This window comes from Centrocercus urophasianus, unplaced genomic scaffold, assembly GCF_019232065.1.
Source record: "Centrocercus urophasianus isolate 14NV4802_14NV808 unplaced genomic scaffold, USGS_Curo_1.0 seq_23, whole genome shotgun sequence".
In the NCBI taxonomy this organism is placed as follows: domain Eukaryota; kingdom Metazoa; phylum Chordata; class Aves; order Galliformes; family Phasianidae; genus Centrocercus; species Centrocercus urophasianus.
This window is the reverse complement of record NW_024884789.1, coordinates 16,458,443-16,483,510: the sequence shown is the minus strand read 5'-3', so window position 1 is coordinate 16,483,510 and position 25,068 is coordinate 16,458,443. Positions and strand designations below refer to the sequence as shown.

The 25,068-nt window shown below is 40.3% G+C and overlaps 2 protein-coding genes across 5 annotated transcripts in view; one reads left to right on the top strand and one right to left on the bottom strand.

Moving 5' to 3' along the window:
* Positions 1-25,052, bottom strand: part of TMEM266 (transmembrane protein 266) — a 107,328-nt gene extending 82,276 nt beyond the window's left edge. Inside the window, exons 1-4 of one of the 2 annotated variants that reach the window (XM_042824131.1) lie at positions 24,656-25,052; positions 7,750-7,827; positions 2,408-2,498; positions 633-830 (exon numbers count right to left, since the gene is read on the bottom strand). The gene's annotated coding sequence lies outside the window, so the exon portion shown is untranslated. Of the gene's footprint in view, positions 1-632; positions 831-2,407; positions 2,499-7,749; positions 7,884-24,655 lie in introns of those variants that run through there. The other variant, XM_042824130.1, reaches the window with a different exon arrangement.
* On the top strand, positions 144-23,737 carry NRG4 (neuregulin 4). 3 transcript variants are annotated; one of them, XM_042824141.1, is made up of 8 exons: positions 144-222; positions 419-538; positions 3,544-3,605; positions 7,131-7,224; positions 16,203-16,352; positions 19,820-19,899; positions 19,959-20,064; positions 20,966-23,737. In XM_042824141.1, the coding sequence occupies exons 3-7, from the start codon at positions 3,596-3,598 to the stop codon at positions 20,000-20,002; spliced, it is 378 nt and encodes a 125-aa protein (XP_042680075.1). In that variant the 5' UTR covers positions 144-222; positions 419-538; positions 3,544-3,595; the 3' UTR covers positions 20,003-20,064; positions 20,966-23,737. The 3 variants fall into 3 exon arrangements, with proteins under 3 accessions (XP_042680075.1, XP_042680076.1, XP_042680077.1); XM_042824142.1 differs by lacking the exon at positions 144-222 and adding an exon at positions 1,725-1,782 and having other exon boundaries at positions 329-538; XM_042824143.1 differs by lacking the exon at positions 144-222 and having other exon boundaries at positions 335-538; positions 19,978-20,064.
* Positions 25,053-25,068: the final 16 nt, after the last annotated feature.

Here is a 25,068-nt window from a genome sequence, read left to right as displayed (position 1 = left end):
AAGGGGGCGCGCGCGCGTGCTCGCCACGTGTCACGTGGGCGCCGCCGAACCAATGGGCGACGGCGGACGGCGGGAGCCGTAGTACTACGGCCCTGGGAAGGTGAGGCGCGAGAGCGCGGGGCGGGGCGGCGGTAGCTCCCTCCCCTCAGGGGCGGTAGCCCCGCCCCCTCCGCTGGGTCCCCGCGGGGCGGGAGGCGCTGCGCGGTCGCTGTCCGCGGGCAGGTGAGGCCGGTGGGACGGCAGGCTGCGCTGCGGGCCCAGGCTGAGGGGCCGTCAGGGTTGGGCTGGGCCGGACCGGGCCGGGCCGGGGCTGGGCTGGGGCTGGGCTGGGTTCTGTCAGGGCGGCCGCCGCGCCGGGGCTTGGAATACTTGGCTGTTAACATTCCGCCTGTGGTTTTGTTTTGTTCCGTCTTTATAGACAGCGGCATTACATAACCGCGTACAGAGAGCAGCCGCGGGATTACATGATGCAGATTAGCGGCGGCGTCGATTCAGCGGATCGCCCTGCGTGTGTGTGAGGGGCGGCACGGCCGTGCGGGTAAGCGGGGCTGCGCGCAGGGCAGGCAGCTCGGCGTTATATGTAGTGAGCTGCAGGCAACCACCGCGGGATGCGTCCCACAAAGCTGCCTTACCTCCGCTTCAGGTTCTTACGGCTCGTTTGTGTCCTCGCGAGGAGGTTTTGGACGATAAGCTTGGCTGTAAACGTGCTGTCAGGTTTCCTTGCTGAGATCCTGGTTTGCTGCAGGTGGCTGGGTTCTCTTCTGATCCCTGACCGCTGTGCTGACATCAGTTACGGCCCTCGTGTAATCAGGGTAACTAGAAGTTGCCACCTGAATAAGAAAATAAACTCTTTTTAGCGAGACTTGGAGGTAGCTCTTGGAGGAAATAAGAGCTGCGGGGTACTCACTGCCTTGGGAAATATCAAGGACACATCTTAGAATGTAAGCCAGGAGCCTACTAGCAGATTGACACAATTCCCAACATTTCTCCCTTTTTTCTTTCCAGTACTCAAATATTTCAGCTTGGACTGAGTGATATTTTACTTTTTTTCCCCCCCTTAAAAAGAATACATAATGCAGTAAAATCCTATTCGGCAAGGTATACCTTAATATAAATGAAGGGACAGTGTATGTGTGAAATGGTCATTTGACTGAAATGATCTTAATTTGGGGGGAGAGTTTCACTAGAAATTAATTTTAAGAATGCTTGGATAACAAAGAGCCATAAAGCACAATCCAGATCCTTGTTCAGTGTGGCTTTTTTTTTAATCTCTCTATGCTCATTAAGATTTCCAGCTACCATCTGCTGGGGATGCCAACCCATGAATACTTAGAATAGTTAACCATTAAAAGTACACAAACGTAAGTGATAATTACAGCTCACTGTTCTCAGTATATGGGGAGCAAAGCGCACAGGTTCATTTAAAGACAAATTTAATGACTTCCAAAGGCTTTTCCCAGCCATGTATATTAGCACATAGTTTTGCCAGCCCTGAACCTACTACAATTTTGTGTCTGAGTCCTCAGTCTGCCCAGAAATCCAGTAGCAGTTCCCAACAAGAAAAAAAACTGTAGTCCTTTCCCCCAGTGTTTCATTGCCCAAGAAGCAAAGAAGTGCATCTTTTTTTTTTTTTTTTTTTTTTTTTTTCTCCCCCACGTGCTTCACTTTAATCTGTGATTTCTCTGCAGTAGAATTGTAACCTGGTATTTCTGTCACTTCTGCAGCATTCAGCAGGGATTACACGTTTGCTGAGTTACTCCTTCACAGGCACAGTTCAGCAAAGTACGTACACATGCTTTAACTTAGTGATTTACAGGGGACCAGGATGTTGTTAATTCTGAACACAATTTAAATCCTTTCCTAAACTGTAGCCCTTAGTAACAGAATCAGATTATGAACATAAAGATGAACAGGGCTTTGAGGTAATTGAAGAGGCTAAAACAGTATCCATATTTATCTCTATGGGCATTGGTGACCTAACCTTAATGTATAAACAGTAATCTTTCAAACAATACATTGTTACTGTCACTGTTCACACCAGTTTAGATAACAAAGAAGTAGGAAAAAAGATAGAACTGACCTGAATGATTTTCCATGATTTAAACTGGTACAAAGCAGAACAGACTGTATTAAACTTTAGATTAAAATACTCTAATTTGGTACACAAAGTAATCTTTCAAAAAGCTCCCAAGGTGCATGCAAGATAAGCTTTTAAACGTGCACAGTCTTGCATTCCTAGTTTCTGTGTGCATAAGATATAGTTGTGTCTCAAAAGAAGACTTTGAGTTGGGAAGCTGTTGAGTAGATGAACAAATGATCCCTTAGTTGCACATACTAGCTCATGGCACGGATGTAAACAAGTTAGAATCAGGTTTAGCAACAACTTCTGCTATAACAATTTGTTTACCTTGTATAGCAATAGATCAGTGTATTTTTCTAACGAGGTGGAGAGCCTGGTTTGCTCTGATTAGGACTCTGATACTTCAACTCTGGTAAGACTGAAACAAGCAATGAAGAGAAAAACATTTACCTGTAAATGCATGACTGCCTAATGATTTACTTTAGAGTCTTAAACAAACAACAAAGCACCACAACTATGAGTACTGTCAGCAGCATCTCTCTTAGAAGTGATCTTAAACCTGAACCTACAATACTTTATTAGAGCTTAAACACAAAATAGAAATGTACGTCCACACGTACATCACCTTGGATTGTTCAGGTGATGCACAGACTTGTGTGCTTATGTTGTAAGTACAGAAAACACAAAATTTGAGATGGGCTTCTACAGAGAGTTTCCTTTGTAGCACTAGAAACTGGAGTTATTTCTGGTAAAATTGGGATTTTATTGCATTTAACCATTTAGTGGGAATAAATCATTTAATTGAGAGAGAACTTCCAGGTTCAAGGAGAATAAATACTACATCTTTAAATGAGAGAGTAATAAGGATTATTTTACTGCTAGTAAAATAATAGTATACTACTGCTGCTACTCCTAGCATTTCTTCCAATACAAGACAATTTGTCTGATTATTTTATTTTCACTTTAACATATAATTAGGGGGAAAAAAAGAAAAAAAAAAAACATTGAAAAGTAAGAACTTCCACACGAGGCTTGTTTAGTAACTTACTTGGTATGGTAAACCTTGAGCATGCCTTCAAAGAAAACAATATAGCAGTAGATGCTTGTAGTTGGCAGAATGGTTGCTTTTTAGCAGTGTGAAGATTGGCTTCAGTGGAGACTGACAGCTTCTATTCCGTATTTTATAAATGATTGTCCACTTTTAAATCCAATACTTTTAGGTATGTAAGCATGCTTTGGTGTGAATTTGTTTTCACTCTGTGGCCTTGCCCTTAGAAGTTAACAGTATGCTTGAATGCTTGCCATTAAGTTTGAGCTAATGGAATTTACATGTAATACTGCTGTCAAAGTACAACAAATGTCGTAGCAGCAGCACTGCAAGATGCATTCCAGTAGCTGCTTCCTGAGGGGAAAAGGTCACTGGGATGAATAATGACATGCTGCATTTACACGTTTCTCTTTAGGTGCCGTTTAGAAGAATAGCTTCTGCCCAAGAATTAGAATTGTTGGAATAATATGCGAACAGGTAATTTCTTCCAGCTCCTTACTTGCATATATATAGATATATATAATGAGAATTCATTAAATTTGCATTGATTTTGACAGCTGCCCTTGGGATCATCATAAGTGCTGCATGGGAATGTCTTCACTTACAACCTGTCAGTGGAACAAATGCTCAAAGTTTGCTTTGTTCAGTCCTGGTATTTAATGGGTTGTGATCAATAAGCATACGGTCCTCACTTACAAGTGAGGAAAATTGCTATAGCAATTCTTGGTCAACATTTCCCCCCATTTCCCCTTTTGTTTTAGCAGACTTCAGGCCTGGGCAGTCCATAGACTTTTGTCCTCCGGACCAGGCACTATACTTGAGTCACCATGTGGATTATCAAGGCTAATTTGGTTCTCTGAGGGTTAAGGTGGTGTTGAGCCTTCGTTTGCTTTTCTTTCTAATAGATAGGATGGTCAAGTTAATTAAAAAAAAATCAAATGGGAATAGACAAGATAGTTTAGTGACAAGTGTTCATGAATGTCCTTGAAAAGAGAAATCAGTGTATTTAGAGGCTGCTGTTACCTCTGCCAGTTTTAAATAATCAGTTTAGCTTTGTAAGGAACAATCTTGTTACATTCTTTTCCATCCCCCCTTTCAGCAAAAACAGACATCAAATAAAAAACCAAAACTTTTGTGTCTTCTCTTTAATCTCTCACGTAGAAGGATATATCAGAATGCAGATAAACACTGTGTAGAACGTATGTTGATAGCATTTCTGCAATCATATTAATTGGGCAATTAAAAATGCAAAAGATTTAACTTCTCATCAGCACTTGACTTGTTAAACTTCTCTATCTTGATAATACCAGTCTGAATGTAGCATGCATTTGACTTTCAAAATGTACGATTAGCATTTTCACATGACAAATTGTAACATATTCCCCCATTGTTATTGTAATTGAGTTTTTCCTTGCACTTAACCTCCTCTGATTCTCTGTTATATTCTTCTGCATCATTGACTATAAGTTCAAAGGGTTAAACTGTTACTTTCATGCACTCCTGCCCACAAATACAAAGCTACAGCTATCAAATTTGACCCAAACTGCAGTATTTTGGTGCAGTGGGTACTGAATACAAGAATACACCTTTTAGAATAGTAGCAAAATCCTCTACTAGTAGAAACCAATTTGTATTTATTTATTTACTGTTGGAGTATCCTGAATTTTCTTTTCTTTTCCTTCATAATTGTGTGGTCAACTTAATACTGTTTTACTTGAGTACTTAAGTAGTAGCAAAGGATTCATGTGTAATATGGTATTAATGAAAAGCACACTTACTTGTAAAACGGGGCACCTGGCCTCCATGGATGTGGGTGTTTGGTAGAATTAAGGTTACAATTTTCCCCTTAGCATCAGAATGAAGCATAGCTCTAGAAAGAAACAGCCTGTAGAGGAATTGTCTGTAATTGCATTCGAAAAGGTTTTGAAGGCCTCCTAGGCACTTCTTGTTCTCTCTGGCTTGCTTTTTATAAGACTACCTGAGGTGTATTTCCAGAACAAAAATGCCCAGTTGGATCCCCAGTACATGGATCACACTGTAACAGTGAGAAGATCTTTTTCCTAAATACTCTGAATCCTGAATGACTGAGGCATCTAATTCATTTCAGTGCTCCACTGCTACACCAGTTTGAGACAGTCAGACAGGCCTCTGTCTGCATAAAGAAAAAGCATACAACTGTAAAGCAGGTTTATAAGGCAGTTAATATGTTCCCATTAATTCTCACAAGAATTCCTTTGAAGGCTTTTCTTGAGCTATCTGAAATCCTTTTTCTGTGGGGCTCACCCTGTCTCACATTTCCAACTGGTAGAATCTCAACACTCGACTCCCTCAGACACTAACTGGAGCTGAGGCCAGGTCTAGACTGAGAGTTTTGCCTTTTCTCACTTGGTGCTGGTATCTTGATGCAGTGCTCATGTATTCAGTATTCTCTCTTTTCATTTTAGGAAGAATGTGGCCTTCAATTCAATTGCACTGCCACAGAAGTTTCACTGTTATGTTTGAGTAGACTGAAATGAAACAATTTGTAGTTCATGTTTTCTGTTGCCATTTTGCACTCAGTTACCCATGCAAAATAACTCTAAATGTCTTTCCATGGTCAACTTGCAGTAAATTATTTGCCAATAGACAAGCACAGAAAGCCTCAGAGTTAAAATAAATTTCCATTTCCCTCCTAATGACATGAGGTGGAGCACATGTTTCTGTTATATCACATCCTGAACCAGTGCAATAAGGTCAAACACAAATAATCTTTCCAGGCTTATGTCTCTCCTCCAGGTCTCTAATTTATCTGCACACGTGCCAAAAGGTCCAGTTACCATTTGGATGGTAGCACTTGGATAGCATGAACATGAAACTTCAACCCTGCTGATCTCTGTGCTATAACTGCCTTGGTCTTAAAATGAGATATGGACTCCATTCACACTCCCATGACCAGATGACATTGCTAAGATGGAAAAATATAAAAGATGGGGAGAGTGGAATTACTGAAGATGGTCCAGTGCATGCCAGGGAGCATAGTGTGGTTGCTGCACAGCATAAGGAGTGGCTAACATTTTCCAGTACTCCTAGAAAAGCCAGATTTATTCCACACACAAAGTTTTACTGCCCTCTCAGGCAGAATGCCTTTGACCACACTTTCTCACTTTTGCCTGCAGGAACAAAGGGGAACCACAGCTCTACTTGTTTCCTGAAAAACAAATGAAAGTTTTGATTCCTTGTAAACAATGCCATATTGTGTACAGAGCATGTCTTCTATACATAAGTAGTGAGACAGCAAATTCTGATTTTCACAACTTCTGGGAGAAACAGCAGCACAAACAACACCTAAGGTGTGAGGTAACACACTTCTCAGGCTTGCGATGCCAGAAGGCTGTTCTATTTTTCTTTTGATCAAGACATTGTAGTTTCATTTGCTAGGTGCTCGATTAGTTGTTTAACACTGGTGGTGTCCAGCTGCTATAATTCAGCACCCAATGCACCTGAACCACAGCTGGAAGTATTCTGGGATTATCTGTACTGACTCTTTCTCTCTCACAGAAGCTAGTTAAGCTCAAAATGATTTATGCCACTAGAGCAGGACAAACTGGTTTCCATGTCATGTGTATCTTTTAACTGTGTATGGGTGATGGTCAGGAAAGGCAATGGAGAATCAAAAGCTCCTCTCTGGGCACAAGAAAGTTCCTGCATTTATTCATAATGGTGACAGATTTGCAACTTTTTTTATATAGTCACAGTTACAGAAAACAATTCTGCAAGATAAATGGTGCTCTACACTGATGGCCTGAGAGGCAAGACTGAGTCTATATTTGTTCTTAGTGTGCTTTTTTTTGCCCTGGTTTGTTTTTCTTAAAATGAAGCTGCACCACAACTCGTCCCTGAAACACACACACACATGTGTATTTTATTTATATATATATATATATAATTTTTTTTAAAGTGTAATTATTAATGAAAATACAGAAATCTCAATTTTTCACTCTTTGTTTTGGTCTTATTTTTAAGATCATGAAGAACTCTGTGGCACCAGTTATGGATCTTTTTGTCTAAATGGAGGCATTTGCTATATGATTCCTACTGTACCCAGTCCATTCTGCAGGTCAGTGAAACTAAACTTTGTGTGTTTAAATACTGGATAGTAGCTGTCTCAAAACTGTTTCTCCATTTTGCTGCTTTAAGAATGCACTGTTAAACCACTGAATGAAAGAAAATAACTGTTACTGATGGCTGTCTGAAACTCAGTAGTTCACACTCACGTAACTTACCAAGCCCACAAAGATGACAGTAAGGAAAACCAAATGAATATACCTGGGGTATATTTGTTTGATGGATGCAACAGCACTCAGTTATGTATGAATTCAGGATGACTTCTCTATTAAAGCCACGTTTCCTCCCCTCATTACAACACAGAAGGGAACAAAACACCCTTTTCTGAATGGAGAATAAAGTGTAAGTCAAGGTATTTGGAGTGGCAAAGTACCTTCCCAGTTTTTCTTCCAGGTGAATTACACTGCAAAAATTCTGATCATGCCAAAATGGCCTGACATGAAGAAAAATGGGAGGCACAAAAAAGAATATTATTTTTTAAGGCAAAAAACCCCCATGAATACAAGCCAAGCCTTACCATGTTCTCTGAATCACAAGGAGATGCTCAAAGGGCAGATTTGCAGCAACAGCCAAAGACCACTTGGTGAAGAAGCATCTAGGCAAATGTAAAACAAAGTAAATATAGATATCTGTTAGTTTATTGGGCCATTCTTCCCTTCAGAGTCCTGCTTTTGCATTCGTTGTCTGCAGTCCTGCTTTTGGATTCCCTGTATAAATACAGACCTATCCTTTTATTTTCTTTTTCACCAATACATAAAATGATGCCGTATTAAAATTTAATTGCCATGGTTCTGCATTTACTAATTCTGAATTATTGTTCATGGAGCTAAATTATGGTTAATTTTATAGGTTTACATAACATAACAGACATTCAGACACCTACTGCCTATAGTTGTGGATGCCACCTCTTTCCTCCCTGTGGCAGCTTCTGTTCCCTCTTCAGTCTTGAGTTATAAGTAACAGTAATCGGGTGAAACAGAAGAAGGAAACAAAATGTTTTCTAACGTGCCTAATTCAAGAATTTCTTCTGTTTAGTGGGGGACAGTTCAATCTAAACAAGCAAGCTCAGGCATGCAAGCTCACCTGGTAGACGAGGAGAGAAAAGGAATTCTGTAGTAAATGCCAATTAAAACACAAGCACAGCATATCACTGCCATGTCTACTGTCCAGTGTCATACAATGAATCCAATCCAGAAACAAGGATAAAGCACAAGAGTGATGTAATTATAGCTCATAAGCCTCACCAACTTCTGTGATGTAAAACACATACTGCATGCATACACAAAGTAAAACATGCCTTTCGGGTACCTTGATTGATGCGTGTTTTTTCCTGGAAGGAATCCCTTATTATTGATATTTAAATGCTTATGTGCAAAGAAAGTAGGCTGAACAGCATTAGTTATATGGTTTCAAAGCACTCAGTCTTGGCTGTTGGTGGACTGCATAATAAGGAAGGCATATTTGATGAAGTAACTGTAGATAAGAAGTAACAAATATTCAGAAGTCATTCTTCAGGAGTGCAAGCACAAGAAGCTTCAGCATAGATAACTTCCACTTTAAAAAAGCTCCAAATGAAGTCATTTGTAATTCACGTGCTACATTTTGTAATCTGCTGAAGCAGAAAAGTACCATCTTAAGAACATTTCTATTACACTCAGGCAATCTTATTGCATTTAAATTATCAAGTATTTTTCCTCTGTACCTACTGGTTGATTATGAAGTTATAAGGGTTTAAATAGAAGCATTCTATTTAAGCATGTCCTCATTCTAAGCATGTCCCTTAATCAGTTAGAGAAAGCTAATTATAGATGAGAAAGGTTTTGTTTACACACAGATATCTTAGTAATCAGCAGTGATGTGAATAGAAACGACAGAAAAAAACGCATCGCTATTCAGCAGAATTCAGGAAAATATTCTGCACCCTGGAATTTCAGGACTGTCAGCAGCACAGAACCACAGCATCGCACAGTTGCTCCGAGTTTCTCTGATACAGATTTCTTGCAGAGCCCGCTGACAGTTCCAGGTGTTCTCAGTTGATCTCTCCCACCAACACAAAAACAGCAGCAGCTTTTTGATTCAGACTGCTTCGTGGTTAGCACAGTGTTGATTAAAAGAGCCAAATGGAATAAGAACGGACCAGCAAACTGTCAAAATACCTTAAAACACATTTGCCTTGGCAAGTTATTCATCTAGACAAATGCATTGAGCTAAACATAGTCCAGCTTACCTGACGTGATGTCACTGGAAGTGATTTGACAACATAAATGGGAAAACTGCATCGTTCTTTAGAAAGACGTTTCCTTGCATCCTAGCAAATTAAGAGACACTGTTCACTTTTGGATATTTCAGTTCTTTATGCTGAAATATCCATTCGGAATTAGATATATATACATCGTAGAGATGTCATATAAATAAAACAGTAGTTGACCTTCTTTTCCTCCCACAGCACAACACTGCAGATTTTAAATACAGCTGATTACGTTAAAACATGAGCTTGCTCAGCTGCCATCTTCCTTTGTTCCTTTTCTAACAGAGTTAATGACCTCAGCATCAAAAGGCACATCTGTCACCATATGCAAGATAAGCTTCAAACCTGGGAATGCTCAGCCATACTAAATAAACAAACACACAGCAGAACAGAGAAGGCTGTGAAAGCAGATGCCTCAGGTGTATCACAAAATGCTGGGCTGAAAGATGTTTGCCTCAGCACCTGATGTGCAGCTGTCCCATCATCATTAATTAAAGCAGTGCAGAATTAAGATTTCATTGTGAGGTGAAGTTCTGCTGTTTCCATGTTGTCTTACACAGGACATCCCTGAGAACTTCTTTCTCATTTCAGAGAAGATACAGGTTGTTGTTGCTGGTTTGTTTGTTTGTTTCCCCCCCAACTCAACATTTTCAGAGCAGAACACACAGTTAATGTATCCTTTAGGATGTATGACTTTACAAGCCATCAGGATATTTCTGTACACTTCATCCTTGTGTGGTTCTTCCTTAAGTGGGACCTTCATCCACTGTTGAATGTCCCCACATGTGATATACGTGCTGTGCCACCAATCCTCAGAATTTACACCTTGCTGAAGACTACTGGGCTTTGCTTCTTTCCCTGCCTTCTAAACCATGCTTCTGCATTTTGAAAACAACTGTTTTGAAAAAACCGTCCTGTCAGTATTTTCCAAGTTTGCTTTTTGCTTGCAAGCTACAAACAGAAGTTAGAATACACACCAAACATATAACCAAAAAGTTAATTATTACATTTTTAATGAGACATAAAAATAGAAATTCCTACATTATCTCATGAGCTTAAGACATATTAGTTATAAGGCTCACCAGATATCATGCAAAGCACATCACATATGGCATGCTAAGGGAAAATAATCAATTCTTTCCACTTATTTCCAGTAGTAGCATGAGATTTATTTTACTCTCTATGGATACGAATGCAGCTTCGAAATATCAGTTTGGAAAATCCTGTGGATGCAGAATTTTTTTTTTAAAGCCATTTAAAAACTTCCAGGTAACTTTGCCATTGCCTATTGACCCAGGCTTTGAAGTCTTTTTCATATTTACTAGATGCCCTTGTAGTGTATGAATTAGTTAAAGAGTTCTACAGACCAAAGATTACAGTGATTTTGAAGCTGTCAGCTGCACAACTTTGATTACATTGGCACACAGCTCATTTTTCAGATATCTTTTACTACTTAGAGCTTTTTGTACATGCAAGCAATTTTTCTATCAGGTAACACGCAGTTTTTTCCTCACTAAAAGAAGACTAAAGAAAAATTAAAATCAACACTTGTCACATAATAAGGAATGAGAAGTCTGTGAGTGCGTCTGAATCAAATCTTACTTCCAATGTTTAATCTGTCAGATATTGCTTGTGCTACCCACCTTAGAGTCTGGAAGAGAAGGAAACCCTGCCTTCTCACTTAAAACAGGCAGCCAGTGTGTCTGCAAATTAGACTGCAGTAACGCCTCGTGTTACTGGAAACTGCTGTGCTTATTTTCTTATTGATGCTTTCTGATCCGATCTCTAACTGTAATTTAGGCCTGCTAGTCATGTCCTGTCATCTAATTCAATGCAGTCTATTTCCTTCCACCTTTTATTGACGCTGCTGTGGGTAGTTCTGACTGGAGTATTTTGTCAGTGTTTCGTCTCCAGCACAGCTGCTATATTGAGTTCATATATAAGAGCTGCTCATCTGATCTGACGAGAGGTGCAGGCGCGTACGTGGGTGTGTGCTGGCATCAAGGAAAGCAGAAGCCTGGATGCTCTCTGAAAGAGGAGTGTCTAGTCTTGACTGTTCTCAAACATCTGAGGGCTGCCGTCTTTCAAATCTGATTGCGTTACAGATTTTCATTTCCTAGAGAAGATTTTTTTTTTCCCCATTTAAAACAAATCAACTTTGGAATGCTACGCAGGACCATTTAGAGCCAACAGACAAATGTTGTTGTGCAACAGCAACACCCAGCCAGGTGACCACAAGTAATTGTTATAACCTCCTCACCTCGTGTATAGCCAAGAAGCAGGCTTCTGTGTCTTTTGTACTCATTCATTCAAGCACCTGCCATATTTAACAACTCTAAACACGTCACGCTTAACTTTTGGTCTGTTTTTAGGCATCCATTATAAACAAGGTCAACCTGGAGCTGTTACTGACTTTGGAAGTTGTGTCTATTAAACCTGACTGCTTCTAAAAGACACTATATAGATACCCATGAGCCCAGATTTTGTTCCTAAACCACATGCTTGTTAGAGGCTACTTTTCTGTCTTGTTTGCAGCCACTGAGTGTGCTCCATTGCACACTGCAAAGCAGATACTATTGATTTGCCAAGACAAGTGAAATGTTTCTAAAATTTGCATCTAGGAAGAATTAATACAGTTAGCATCCAGGATATTTAAGTTTTGTACCTGCTTTTCTTTAGCGTAGATATTTTATCCTTTGCTATAATGTTTCTCCTTTGAATCCTAGGCCTCGTGACTCTTTTCCTCTTGAAGACTTAGGGCTGCCTTAAGGATCTGGTTCTGCCTTCTATTTAGGAGAAAGTTGCCACAGTCTCAATGACCTGTTTGCAACTCTGCCATTGCATTCCTTTTTTTCCTTTTCCCCATGTTTATCTTTAAGCAGAACATGAATATGGTTTCCATGGGTGATTTATGCCAGCTCCGTCTACTGAATCTCAACAGTTCTCCAATCCTGTGATTTTAACCTAATCCTATCTATGCAACTTCCTTTGGCTAGAAGGAAAACTTTATTTCCTCCTGCTTCATTTTTCCTTGGGACCACTGACTTAGCTCCCTTTACACACATTCTCTAGAGCTTTTCCATAAGCCTCAGTTTACACCAAAGCCTATTTATTTGTTCTCCATGTATCATTTTAGCCTAGCATTATCTGACAGTTTTCACTGGTATTCAAGAATGCTGCTATGAATATTATATTCCCTTCTCTATTCCTGTTATTTTATTCGGTTCTACAAAGCATTTCTCTCTCACTTGCTACAGAACAATGCCCTACTCAAGCTGCATTTCTATTCTTCAGTTAAGCTACAGATTCTCAGGAAAAGGCTCCTGAAATGCTGCTATACTTACAATAAATATCTGGAGCATCATCTCAAGCAATCAGAGCAGTCTGCCTATCTTTCCTTCTCCCAGCAGCTGAGTGCAATAATTCTGAGAAGTCTCACATTGTCCTTAGTAAATGGTGACTGTTTGACCAGTGGCAAAAGAAATGCTAGTAGTTCTTCATGTCATTGTTTAGACCTGTACTGAAGACCTTTAGTACTGAACTAGTAGTCCATAAGTCACAGAAAATTGGTGCTGGGAGCCATACCAAGTGAGCGTGGTGATATGCTGACAGCAATCTATTTGTTGGATTTAGATATGCTTGACATTTTTCCTTCTTGGCCGTTCCTTCCCCCTTAACCCCTTTTTAATCTCTTATCTGAAATACCTTGCAGCTGCCAGTGGCAATTCAGATCACTAAAGACGTTACGGAGCTCAGCCCGTTTTCCTCAGATAGAGCCTGAAGTTGCCCATGTCACAGATTATTATGACTTCAGTGCCAGAAATAGCAAGTGAGACCTTCAGGAATAGAAGCAGAGAGGAGCACAAACACACACAAAGATACATACAGAATGTAGTCACTAAATAATACGCTTTCCATTTTCTGTGATGCAGTAAATTCCTTAAGAAAATTTTGCAGAATAAATGCTAAAAACAAGAAAAATGAAGAATAGTTTATCTTCAGCCTACATAATTTTGATCCATATGAATTACTAAGCCACTTAGCAAGTTTGTTTTAATAACAAAATACCATTTTATAATTAGTTTGGTTCTAGATTTTGTGAGTACAGTACAGCATGCAAAGCCTTTCAAAATAAGGTAGGCCTAAGGTCAGCTACCAGTTGGCACCCAACCAGACAAGTTTAAGTTCTACACTGTGACGTACCAAGGAAGCTGCATGCTGTTTAATCCCTCAGCTTTACAGTAAATCCAGACTGGAGTGGAAACAGACTGTACATTAAATATGTCATGTGGAGTGCAAATCAAATTTCACTTTCATGTTTTCAGAATATTTGTTGACGTTACTTGAATTAGGTCGCATGGTATTAAATGGCAGCAGCTTTTAAGTTACCTGCTTCATTTAATGGGTTATTGCAGTTTTAGTCTTGAGACATCTCATGATTTTAGATTATTTCCCCCCCCCCCATTTCTTTTTTAAACCAAACATAACAAGAAGAAATAAAAATGGAGAATACTGAAGGGCGATAGCAATCTCTTAAACAACACAGCTCTATCAGTTACTTCCTTTGCTGCCGTTCTCTGACATACCCCTGTACTTGTCCTTGTAATATCTGAGCCATTGCTGCTGCCACCACAGCTCATGGGTTTACAGCACAGCCTGGCCTGGCAGAGGGCTCAGCTGTCATCCAGGGGTAAGAGGTAGGTCAGAATCTCCTTTGGGTGACAAGTTATTGCTCATTCTCAGAGAGATACAAACATGTTGGAAGCTTCATTAAATAATAATCAGCACCTTGTGGCACCATCTATACATACCTCCAGTGTTTCCTTTGTAGTCTTCCTTGGTAGATATGCTTACTTTTTGTGCATAAAACCCATTTTGGCCAACTTGGCCTACATGCCCAACATGCAACAAGAACTTGCTTGGTATGCTAATTCTTCCCCTCATAGCTAATGACAAGCAGTAAGGCATCTTCAATGTCTCTGTTGCAGTTCCTGACCTACACTCAGCCATCCCTATATGAATGCCTTTACAGAAGCTGCTGTCTTGTCCTCAGAGCTCTCTTTCAACCTACACACCTGGAAGCATTCACAGCAGTCTAGCTGCTTCAGTTTATTCCCAGTCATCATCTCTCACAGTAGATCTGGCAATGACTAGCCCAGCTCGTAAAAGCAGTGCAATAAAAAATGTTATTAAAAATACTATTAATCATATTAACTCTACTAATAACAATGTTATTACTACTACTACTAAAACAGACCATAAGAAACCCCACACAATTCCCCCACACAACCCATCACGTTTAGCCCTAGACCGTGGTCACATTTTGGTTTGTGTCTCTGGTTATGTTTGTGTTTCTGCTGCTTACAGACATCAGGCTACTGGAGGCACTGATTCTAATTGCTCTGTCAGGAGGCTGTTCTGGGAACTCTAAGGGTTTTGCTGTTGTACTTCTTCCAGACATCTTCCAAAAGTAGCAGGCCAAGCTTCAGCCTTGCTTAAGTCAGTCTTCTCTATCTTCATGTTACATACAGACACCACTACCCTCCCAAGCTGCCATCTAATGCCTGCTTGTTTCTATACCCAATGAAAGATAAATACAAAATCCATATTTTAAGGCTATACTTCATTTCTTCATCCCTGCAAACTACCCAAGAACAATCAGATGCAACAGGATTGTCTACAACATTGTTATCACAAAGGAGGCATCCATCTTATGGATGGGATTTCTTTTTTCTCAGATGTATTACTTACCAGCAAAGAAGGAAGCTCTGTTTGAATCTTCTCAATAAACACCAGATTTTCAGATTGGATGGGGCTGTTCTTCAAACAGAGGAGGTTTGATGTGTTCCTTTCATTCCTAATAATGTCTCAATAACGAGGCAGAAGGAAGTCCCAGAGCACTTGTTCAGGCTGTAGTCATTTCGTAAGACCAGCCTAATTTCTGCATAATAAATAGTTTAAGCTAGTTCCTTGCAGCTCTTCAGAAGCCTTGCTCCCTAGAGTGCCTAAGCTAACTGCCTGGGTGTGCAAACAAGCCTTGTCTGAAAGAAACATAAGTGTTCAAGATGTTTTTCTGCACTGTGCAAAACTTTCTGCTTCTTCTGTAGCTTCTGATGTATTGTGAATCCTCTCTTTGGAAGAAGTTTTCAGAAGCTCACTACGTGAAATAAGCATAGGAGGGAAACCTTCAATTCAGTCTCTCATTCACTGAGCACGAATTATTCTCTGGAACAAATTATTTCACTGAAATAAACTACCTTTGCAATTTAAGTGTCTTAGCTCTTCAGGTGAATTCCCAAGGAGTTCTTCAACAAAGAATAGTAACAAGTTACACAAAAGGAAGAAAAGAAAGCATGATTACTATGTGCAAGATAAGATCCTGTGGGATAACTCGGTTAACACTAAGAAGCTGGGTTTCATTTAATCTACCTATAAAAGAGGCAGATTTAACTGCGTGATATATTGTTAATCCAATAAACATATTGAGAAATACACAATTTAACAATTTCATGGAACAACTGTATGAATCAGAATAGAAATGTAATGCCCAACATGCCTAATTCCCTTTATTCCAGAAATACGAGGCAGGTGGAAATGCCCTGAGAAAGTGTGCTATGAAAGGAATATAAACTTCTCCCCACTCTCACCCCACTTAAGACAAAAAGACTTTTCATGCTAGATGACACACAGTGCTCTAATTTGTATACAACTTGGCTTCCCAGGTGTATTGAGAATTACACAGGAGCACGCTGTGAAGAAGTTCTGTTGCCCAGCATCAAGTCTCAAACCAAAGGTGACCTGTTTGCAGTTCTCTTGGCTTCACTTCTCCTTCTCGGAGTTCTTTTAATTGGAACATTCTACTTCCTTTGCAGGTAAAAGTGCTGAAGCTATTTAATCAAGTAGAAATTGCTTCTGGTAATCATGTATTAATTATTTGAATATAAAAGTATGTAATGCATTATCCATAAGGTTTGTGTGGTTATTTAGCATAATTAATGTGGATGTCTCAGCTTGCTGCCTATAATGTTTTACTTCTTTCTAAATGTCTTTTCTAAGCTATTACTTCTAGTCGCTTTCTAAAAGCCAACTATCAGACCAGTTTTGGAGAGATTGCACATTACACCTGGAGTTACCATTAATATTTTAAAATATTAGTAAACCTTTATGTTGTCCAAAGCTTAAGAAGTAGAGGTGACTTACCAAAGTGTAAAGCCAAAGTAACTGGTGCCTTTATACAGCTCTATTTGTGCAAACAAGTCAGTCTCTTATGTCCTCCCTTGTTTTTGAGGTACAATATATATTTATGCCTTTACAGGACAACTTAGTAGGCCCTGTAATTATTAGCCATCACACACGTGAAGCCTCTTGGTCACTTCTGTGCTGCATTTCTCTCTAGTTATAATGTCCTTCTTGCAGTTCTGTTCCTCGCTTTTCCATAATCAGACTGTTCTGATCAGTGCCTTTCAACAAGCAACTTTTGAAGAGCCAGTCTAGTTTCACCCCAGCTGCCATAATAGAAACCTACCAAGTGCCAATTTCCTATAGCTGAGTACACTGAGAAAAGATTCAGGGTATTTGATAAAACAGTATTAAAAATAGTTTCCGTAGAGGACATCCCCCCTTCCCTTGGACATTTAAATTAAATTATTCCTGTCTTATCAGCAGTGCAGCACCATATCAGTAGTTAGCAAAAAAATATTTACAAATTATTACCAAGTAACTAGAATAGAACAAAGCTTTAAATAACTTTAAAAATTCATACAAGTCACAGAATCATTGGAGTTGGAAGAAATCCCCAGAGGTCACCTAGTCCAACTCCCCTGCACAGAACAGCTACACCTACAGCTCGATCAGGTGCTCAGAGCATGCTCCAGCCCAACCTTGCACGTCTCCAAGGGGCATCCACCACCCTCTCTGGGCAGCCTGTACCAGTGGCTCACCAAATCTGTTTGGGCGAGCAAGCTCATCCTTATCTTCTTTGCTGATACCTGGTTGATGAAGGCAGTGGTTTTCATCCATGAGCCAGGTTTTAGTTTCTTTCTCCTCTCAAGAAAGTCAGAAAGGGAGAACTTGGAGCACTTGGTACTCCTTGAACACTGCTTTTCTCACTGTCTCAACAGCTTTCTGAGTTAGGTGGATATTTCAACCTAGAAAAGCAGTCCAGCGTTCCAGAAGCCAAAGATACTGTCAAGTTTCTCTTCTTTGTTAGAAGATACACTGTGTCCATCACGTGCCATCAGCAATACAAGAGGCAAGAGGAGCCCAGTAGAGAATGCAGGACAGGGCTCCCTGGGCAGTCCCAAAGCACACACAGCTGTTCCCAGCTCACTCTGGCAAGCAGAAGCCTTAACCTCACCTCAGACCCGTGATGGTGCACTGAAAAATGAACTGAAAAACAAAGCTGACTGCAGCCATGTGTGCATGTGTTGGGACCACCACCCACAAGCAGCGTTCATCAAACATGGTGCTGTTCAAACACCACCACTTGTCCACGTGCAGAAGCCAGCAGAGCTCTAGCTGGTGTTATCATTCTGGATCCAACTGAGAGCAATTTGCAGTGGGGCATTAATTGCTCCCTGTGTTGGCAGCTGTGGCAGAAGAGGCAGGAGCCCAGCCCTCCTGTGGAGATGCATTGAGGCTGTGTGTGATCTCTGCTAATGTAGCAGTGTTGCTCTGGAGTCAGAAAACGCTTGCTGAAAATCTCTGGGAGATGAAAAGCATCTCCATTGAGAAATACCCCCCAGATATGAAGCTCTAAGATAAACTTTCCCTTATGAAGCCAGTATGACATCTCTTCTTTGGTGTGATCTTAGAAGCATGGCTTTATGTAACATAAATAACACACTGTCTCACATAACTGTTTCTACAGAGGCAAAAAAGAGAAAAATAAAGTCTTCAGAGAGCATAAAATTCAGAAACGAATCCATTATAGAGGCTTTTTCCTCTTGCATACAGTAAAATTAGGGAAGGCTGGAGCCAATTTACTAAGTTTTATGGTCAAAGACCAAATACCAAAGTAAAGAAGCTTCGCATAACAGCAATTACAGGTCTGCACAGCTCCTCTTTCACATAGTTGGAAGTTGAACCTCAAAAACTGCCTTTCCTTACAGAAATCAGTTTACTTAGGCAGAACAAGCAGTAGAGCCTCTCAGAGACACAACAGCAACTCAGTCTGATGACTTAGGTAGCTGCCCATGGATCTAGCTTTCATACCAGACGTCTTGGGAAATCTCAAAATCATGATTAACTTCTCTACAGAAGGCTGACACAGGACAAGTCTGCTGTTGTGTTCTGAGGAAAATAGGAAAGCATTCAAAATCCCTGCTATTACATTGTTCCTCAGGTAACAAAAGGCACGTTTGGCTACAAGCAGTTCACAGGTCACCAGAGATCCATGTGGCCCTTCCTTCTCCAGAAACATATTGTACGAGAAATAATCACAGAATTGCAGGGGCTGGAAGGGACCTCTAGAGGTCATCTAGTCCAACCCCCTGGCAAAGCAGGCTCCCTGCACCAGGTTGCACAGGTAGGTGTCCAGGCAGATCTGATTATGTAGCTGGTTAGCATGTATTGCACATAAAACAGATCTATAACGAGGAAAATATGCAAAGGCCAGAGTGCCACACTTAGAGGGGTAGGGAAAACCCCATGGAATACTAGAATAACTGTGATTTATTTACATAACATATTACAAGACCATATTAAAATGCCAAATTAGCTATATGATAAGCTTATATTGATGAATGGGAACTCCGCCAGCCAAAACCACAGGTCTAGGAATAAAGCCATCTGAGCTATCCAAGGCAGCAGATTTTGTGGAGGAGTTGTACCTCCACAGGACACAAACTGGACAGAAAGGAGAACAGCTCATGACTCTTCTGAAGAGAGCAGATGTCTAATTACTATTAAAAGAAAGAGGGAAAGAGAAAGCAAGGAAAAGCTCTATCTAAAGGATGTGCTTCTCCTCAAACGTAGAAAACATCACACCATTGAAATTTCCCTTCCAAATGCTAAGAGAGGTAAAGATAAATTAAACAACTTTGTGTTATCTACTCACTGTTTAATAAAATCCTGACAAATCAGACTGAAACAGGAACATTAACTTCAGGAGAGAAGCCTCGTAGGTCCAAGTGCTCTGTCCTGCCTCTGATCTCTGTTGCTCTCCCTCAAATACATGCTTCTCAGAAATGTTGGATGTTAATTAGGAAGTAATTGCAGAATAGCTATGTTGCTCTTTTTTTTTTTTCTACTGGAAGTATCACACAATTAATGCTTATTTTCTCTGGTAACTTTTCATTCTGTGTTGTTTTTTCTCCATTTTTTTTTCTCCTATGGTCAGGAAAGCCACCATTGCAAGGACAGATTCCTCAGAGTGTGGTGCCCACCTGGTTGAGACTACAAGCAGCAATGGCTGCAACAGTGAGTGCATTTAAAATGAAGCAATGAAAGCAGGGAAAGAAGATTTATTTAGTGAAAAGCTTCTGCTTTGTTTTTCAGAAATAATAACGGAGTAAAGCATTAGAGTGGAAGAATGGTGAGAAAATGATGTGCAGAGCAACCCTAACAGCTGCAGAGGTTGATATGGTAAGGGGGTTAAGAAAAGAAAGCACCCTAATAGGAGGCCTGCTTTTATCTTAGAGAAGACTGCAATTAATAAATGAAGAAAATCTGCTGCATTCAGTAGAGTTTCTGTGTATTTTTATAGGTGCATCAGATTATTCAGAAATCACTACAACCTACGTTTGAATTTTGTGAGATTTTCCATGACAAGCTACTGGTTTTAGTAATGCACAGATAAGGTATGAGATAGACAGATAGGTAGATAAATAGGTAAATAGATAGATAGGTAGACTGATTTCTGTATGAGAAGTATAACATAATTATCCTTCTCTACAAGAGAACACGAGGCAACCATTGGATTTTTCAGCATGAGGTTATGCTGTGAACATTTGTCCTGGAGAAGCTGAGGACTGCCTCGATTCAGGAGCTTCAAAACCCGTAGCCGTGTTACACGTCCAGGACTTGGCCTGCTTCAGAATACTTCAGAATGCACTTACAGTATTAATTATTACTTTCCTCAAGGCAATAGTTGGGCTTTTATTAACAGAGGGTGAGGTACCACTACTGGTGTATAGGTCAGCTTCCTGATGCAAGATTTTAATTCAAAGAAAATACTGGGAGAACAGATTGGTAATGGTTAGAAGTTTAGTTTATAGAGTATTTACCCTTTGTTTGGTATGTGTCTGTAATACTAAGCAAGGCACCTTCCTTGATATTTTTGTGTTCTTCTAAAAATCTCACTAACGAGGAATCCCAGCTTCTATTTTACAGAGCACAGATGTCAGGAATTTTATTCATCGTGTCCATCCCTGAAACAAAGCAATATGCAGCCAGATGTCTTGGTTAGACAAGTGCTGCCCTCTGTAACAACACCTTTGTTTTATCCCCATCACCAATATCTGAATCACTCTCTGGTTCCTTACAGGGTTATGTGGCTCGGGCAAAGAGAAGCCAAGTGACATGGTCTGTCTCTCCCCTGATGACACAAAGAGAATGGCTGGGTACTGAGAGGCATAGAAGACATGAATTGAACAGTCCTACTTTCATCTCATTTCTAGTGCTGGAGGTTGTGACTAAGACAAAAACCAACATGCATTCATACAGCAGCACATCACCTAGCAGCTCACTACGTGGGATCGACCATGCTGTACTGAAGAAAAAGCTTGAGAACATTTCTGGAAGTGAAAGGGAAGAAAATGCAGAATGCAGATTTCTTATCTCTGAAATAAGGGAAAAAAAGGTGCCTAGAAACAAAGGTGGAAAGGAAGATGTGAATAAGAGTCAATTCCTGGGGCGTCTACTGCATGCTCTGGCATCAGAAAAGATAGCGTCTATTTTACACACGCATAGATGCAAACACAGCAAGACAAAGAAGGAAAGACAAAGTGATACGGTGTATACAGTAAGAAGTCAAGGAGAAAATAATAATATAACAGCAAATAGTAAACAGAGGAAAATGTATTACTTTCTGAGGACTCATGTGAAAGAAGCTGGAGTACGAGCGAAAGCTCAGCATCTGCAGGAAAACATCCCATCAACCAGAGATCCTGAACCAGAAACGTTCCAGTTGTATAAAGCATAGCTTCCTCCTCAAATTAACCAGCTTACATGCTGGTTTTGGGACCCCAAACCCTTGCCAGTTACCCAGGAGGACACTGTTAATACTGTTTAAAAGGCTAGGAAAGAACAAAGTGATTTTTCATCGCATGCGGACACGCCACTGTTAGATTCACAGTTCAGGAGATGTGCAACAGTCCTGACAGCTGCATCAGGATCAGAGTTAGCTGAAATACTCTGCACAGTCCCTGTGGAATTGAGTCAGAGAAGACTGCTGTCAGGCAACCTCTGTGCATTACTGATCACGAGACATTCAGACTAACAGTAACATCCAGCACACTGTTTTCACCAAAGAAGAAAAGGCTTATGGTCATCTGAAATGGAAACTGAGGGAGGAAATCTTGAAGTTGTACTCTGTAAACGGTTAAAACCCTCTCAGCTTTCTAGACAGACATGGAATAATTCTCCAGTATTACCACTCACATTTGCATTATCTGGGAAACAATTTGTACAAAAAGTGAGAATGAATAAATCAAAGGGGTGTTGAAATGCAAACAACTCCATCTATGAAACAACGTTATCTCTGAATGAAATCTTACTAGCGGTCAACACTGCTTCACATCCATTGCAACTGAGAACGTTTCAGCTTCTAAAATTAATTATTTCCATTCATTAGCTTGGTGACTTTGCCTTTCAGGTTACAAGGAGAGGAGGATATAAATTCATTTTAAGCTGGTCAAACACCACAGGAAGCACAGGGTAGCCCACATTACGTCTGATTTAATAAACTTGCACAATGCTGTCAAGCAGTGCTTGTTTAAAAATTAAGTAGTCCTGTGAGCAAGCAAGCTACAGAAAACACTGCTTCCAATCAGATACTGTTCTTGAGCCAGGGGACTGCAGAAAAGGGTTGTGTGTCTGCAAGGGATGGGCAAGGAGGTCCCTTCTCTGCTTCACTCTGTTTTTGAGAAATATAACATCTCCTATCTTTGAAATTACTCCTCCATCACTTTAAATGGGATCACACTACTACAAAAACTGAGAGGAGCGCGGATTAGTTTGGGTAGGACTTTCCCCTGTAGTATGGCCACCTCCAAACACAGCAATATTGATGAAGATGTATCTGCTGAGTTTGGAAAAAGCCTTAGAACTGAACTGTGTGAGATTCTCTGGCAGGGTTGTTTAGGTAGCTGGGATGCACACATTCACTGTCTGATCATATGGAATAATCGGAAGAATCCCAACAAAAACCATCTGCTTTTTCTTTTTTTTTTTCTCTCTCTAAGAAGGGCAATGCAGGTTTTTCATTACTGTATGTAACATTACCCATCTGTGCTTATCCAGAGTCTGGTTTGGGTGTTTTGTTTATTTGTTGCCCTTTTTAACCTGTTCAGTGTAATCTGTGCTCTGACACCAGCACTTTAGCAAAGTACCAAATGCACACTCTCTCAAGTACTTACAGGCTGCAGCTCTGTTCTGTTTGGTACTCCAAAAAGGCTTTCACCAATAATGACTCCTATAGCTAGCCAAGGCTGTGTGAAAGAAGCTTGCAGATGTAAAACCTGCAATAATACCAAGACACTGCTGTTTTCATTCCCCAAACGAACACTAAAACCAGTTTCTAATGCTAAATTCACCTCTATTTCATATAAATGTTTTCAGTGTAATTAGAAGAGAATGCTTTTAACTTACCTATTTCTGTACAGGCTTCCTCTGGGCTATATAGATGTAGCTGACCATCCACTGGCACTTTATTAGCGGGGCTCTGTAATATGAGCTTATGCTGTAGCTCCTATTCTTTTCTCCATCACTGCATTCCCTGCTGTCTCAAACTACTTATAGTCCTTTCTGCCAGCTCTGGAGTTCCTGTTTTGAGGGAATTTGTGTTCACTCTCACTTGTCACACTGACAACAAAGATGAGCTTAATTTAAAAAAGCTGTTGCTAACTCGTGGAGCTGTGAAAAGTTACCCTGAAAAGGTGACATTAATCACTCTGAAACATCTATGTGCTACCTGCTGATCTCAGTGATGCTCTAGCTGTGAAATGTAACAGTGAACATTTATACATTGGTTTTTTAAACATAAATCCTACAGATTTGGGAATAAAATTTTTGCTCTTAAACTATCAAAGGACTTCAACACCTTTTCCAAGTAGCTGTTAATGATTCTAACGTAAGTATCCAGGTCACATAATTTCCAAATAATCCAAACAGTTTCCAATTTTCTGATGTCTCTGTATGTTACCTGTGTAGAAAAGCACCCTTCCTTGTTATGAACTGCTGCCAGGTGAGCCAGCATCACTACAAGCCACCTGCAATGTCTGAACCTCCATTTTTTAAGCTCTCCATAATATAATCTTGAAAAATAATCGGCTGTCAAGGACAAATAATTATTTTCTTAATGTTTTCAGCGTGCTCAGGTACTTTTAATTCAATCAGAATCATATGTAACCACTTGGCTTTATTAAAATGGAGTTTGAGGCTCAATGCTCTCACCAGCCTTCCCTACTCATGCTGAAAGTCAAAGTTTGGCTGTATCGCTTACATCTCTGTGTTTACTGCCAGCTGCCAAGGGGGCATGATTCAAGCTGAGTCATTCCTCTGTTAAAATAAGGCTCGTTCCAATATTAACCTGGGCCCAAACAAACCTTCTGACACTGCCAGCAACAAGAAACAAGTTCACCCTCTTTGCAGTTTTCTGCAGTTTTAAAGCGAAACTGCTTTCCAACAGCACAGTTGTGACAATTTAGCATAATTTGGCTTCTCTCTATCAAGCTATGCTTGCTTCCTTACAACTGTACTACAGAAAAACTACAGAAAAACCCATAGTAAGAGAATTTTTGCAGCAGGAATTTTAGAATAAGAATTCTAGTTAATAGTTTGATGCTTTTTTTGTATTGCTGTTTGGTGGTGCAAATGAGAGGTTACGTATCATGCCACTTGCCTTGTGTCACACTTTTTACACCCTCAGCTCACTTAATTGAAATATGCGTTAAGTGGAAATGAGCAATGCTTCATAGCACATATTCAAAACATGGGGAAAAATAATGCCTTTTACCTTCAGTCAGCAAAATCCCCACTGCTCCCTGCAGACCTTTGGAAGGTTCTCCTTTTTTCTTCACCGAAACAAACTCCTGTTGTAGTCCCTTCAGGTTTACAGACTCTTGCAGGAAACTACCACCACCGCTGTAACCGTGCAGGTAATTATCATCAGAGAGGTCCTTCTGTCTTGTCATATGCTTTGTGAGAGGCACTGCTATCCACATCTGACCCAATTACCAAATATTCATGTAACCCTGTCCACTTTTGGGGTGACAGAGGTCTGAATGACTGCACTGCAGCTCTTTGTAGCAGCTCAGAATGTGCCCTGTCCTGGGACTGATGAGCCACACAGGTGGCACACGATACCTGCTAAGCAAATATCATTAGTCTCACTCAGGAGTTTTGGCACTGTTTAAGAGTAAACGACAA